Source organism: Eimeria mitis, genomic scaffold (genome assembly GCF_000499745.2).
Source record: "Eimeria mitis Houghton genomic scaffold, Emh_scaff5780, whole genome shotgun sequence".
Lineage (NCBI taxonomy): Eukaryota > Apicomplexa > Conoidasida > Eucoccidiorida > Eimeriidae > Eimeria > Eimeria mitis.
In genome coordinates, this window is record NW_013574024.1 from 523 (window position 1) to 2,582 (window position 2,060).

The following is a 2,060-nucleotide window of genomic DNA, read 5'->3' on the forward strand; positions in this document are numbered from 1 at the left end:
GTGGCGCTGTCGTTGTTAAACGGAGAAACTTCAAAACAATGCACAAGGCCCTCACTTTGTAGTTCTCCCAAATCAACCCTTCCCCAATACGGGGGTGCTTCCGTCTATATTCAGGCTCGTCCCCGGAGCGAGTCATGCAGAATGGTCCACGACAACCAGATTACAACTGGGATTATTACACTCCGCAAGATAATAAGATTTGTCTATCTAACGCTATGGACAATGCAGAAAACGGGTTTTCGAGTACTTCGCGTGCACCCGCCCTCCCTGTGTTCTTCATTTGAACAGGAAACAGCAGTGTCCATACCGCCTAGCTAAAGCTAAAGAGGAGCAGGCGAAAAACCTGCAGCAGGAACAATCGAAAAAAAAAGCAGCAGTTGCTGCAACAAGCAAGACGCACGTCTGTACAACCATCTCTTGGTCCTCGCTGCTCCCTTGGGACTGACCGATCCCGCAGCGACTGCATCCACTGCAACAAGGGCTGACGATAAAGATGGGATATGCCTGACTAAAGGTCCCCCATCCTCCCCTTTTCTTCTCCAGGTGTCGCTGTTGTTGCCATACACCGCTGCGCCAAGCGCTGCACGTCGCTGACGAAGGCCTCAGCAGAGGCAACAGCCTTCCAGGAGTCCGACGCGAACTTTGACTGCCGGACAGAAGAAGAAAACGAAGAAAAATAAGAGGCATCGGGAGGGCTCCCCACGTCCAGAACCCCCGTCACGAGGCCCGCACGCGTCAACGCCATGCGAAGCACCTCCCGCGGCCCGCTACCCCCGCAAGATGCCGCATGCAGCACAAGCTGAAGCAGCCACAGGACGCACATGCAGAGCAGACAAAGGAGCATGATCAGGCGCATACACCATGCTTAAGCGGACTGACACCTCATCAAAAGGCCAAAATACTACAACTTAGCAACAAACGAAGACAGAAAACAGATGGGGAGCAGGAACAAAGCATGCAAGAGTAGGGAGATGTATGTGACTATGGTGAAACGAAGCCGCTAAAGGACAGTTGGATGAGAAGGAAATTGGTAGTGCAGAGACTGACAAGGAGTGTTCTGGCGTGGGACTCGAAAATTCCAGGAAGCAAACGTTCTTCCCCTGCAAATGCCATCTGCGCGGCCTGCAAGAGGGCCGCCTGGTGAGCGCGAGGAACAGGAGAAGGAAGCAACAAGACAGTCGAGTGTCTATTTGCCTCACTCGCGTCTTCCGTAACTACTGCAGCGCAAGAATGTAAGACAAACAAAATGTATGTATGTAACTAGTCTTTCTCATCCCCAATGCCTGTCTGCGTTCAACCTGAGCGGAACCCACTGCTGCACGAGCCTGCAACACCGGGGTATATTATAAAACATTATAAACTAGGAGAATTTACAGTTTCGTAGTCGTGTGGCGGCCTCGGCTCGTCGCAGCAGGGGCACCATTCGGCTAACAGATGCAACGGAGAAGACCCCGTCGGCATCTCCGACTTCATTTTCGGGTGTAGCAGCAGTTAATGCACCTTGAATTTGCTGCAAAGATGCCAGCAGGACGAACACGAATGACTTTATAGAGGAAACCTGAAGAAACCGCCTCCTCCCTCCCCTTCTATACCCGTACTGGAGCATGGTCAGCTCCGGTGCAGACAGCCTATTACGACTCCCCCATGACGCCTATTATGCTTCGATCCAGGAGTCAGCTAATGAAAATATACTTCATGATTTAGGTGCGGTTTATAAAACCAACACCAACCCATTCCATCGCCGCACTACCTATACACGCGGCGGATATATAACTGCTGGTGGTGCTTAGCATAGGCGCTCCTGTAGAAACCAGCAAAGACCCGGCTTCCTCCTCGTCCGGTCTTCTTCAGTCAGCGTGATTTACATTTTTTACATTATCTTTTATGTTAAAAATGATATTTTGCGCTAAAGTTCAACTTGCTGCTGGGCACTATTCGCCTTCAGCCCCGGCCGCAGCCCCGACGGCGCCAGGCCCATCACTGATGACCTTCGCCGACTGGTCTAGCTGAAAACATGAATTCTGAGTTTGCAGATTCATTTCAGCAGATGTAAGCCGTTG

At 51.4% G+C, this 2,060-nt stretch overlaps 1 protein-coding gene across 1 annotated transcript; it reads right to left on the reverse strand.

Moving 5' to 3' along the window:
- Nucleotides 1-508: 508 nt before the first annotated feature.
- On the reverse strand, nt 509-1,113 carry EMH_0084220 (uncharacterized protein; the record flags this gene model as incomplete). Its single annotated transcript, XM_013500725.1, has 2 exons — nt 509-799; nt 1,048-1,113. 2 exons carry the CDS (start codon nt 1,111-1,113, stop codon nt 509-511), a joined length of 357 nt encoding a protein of 118 aa, XP_013356179.1.
- Between the last annotated feature and the right edge of the window lie 947 nt (nt 1,114-2,060).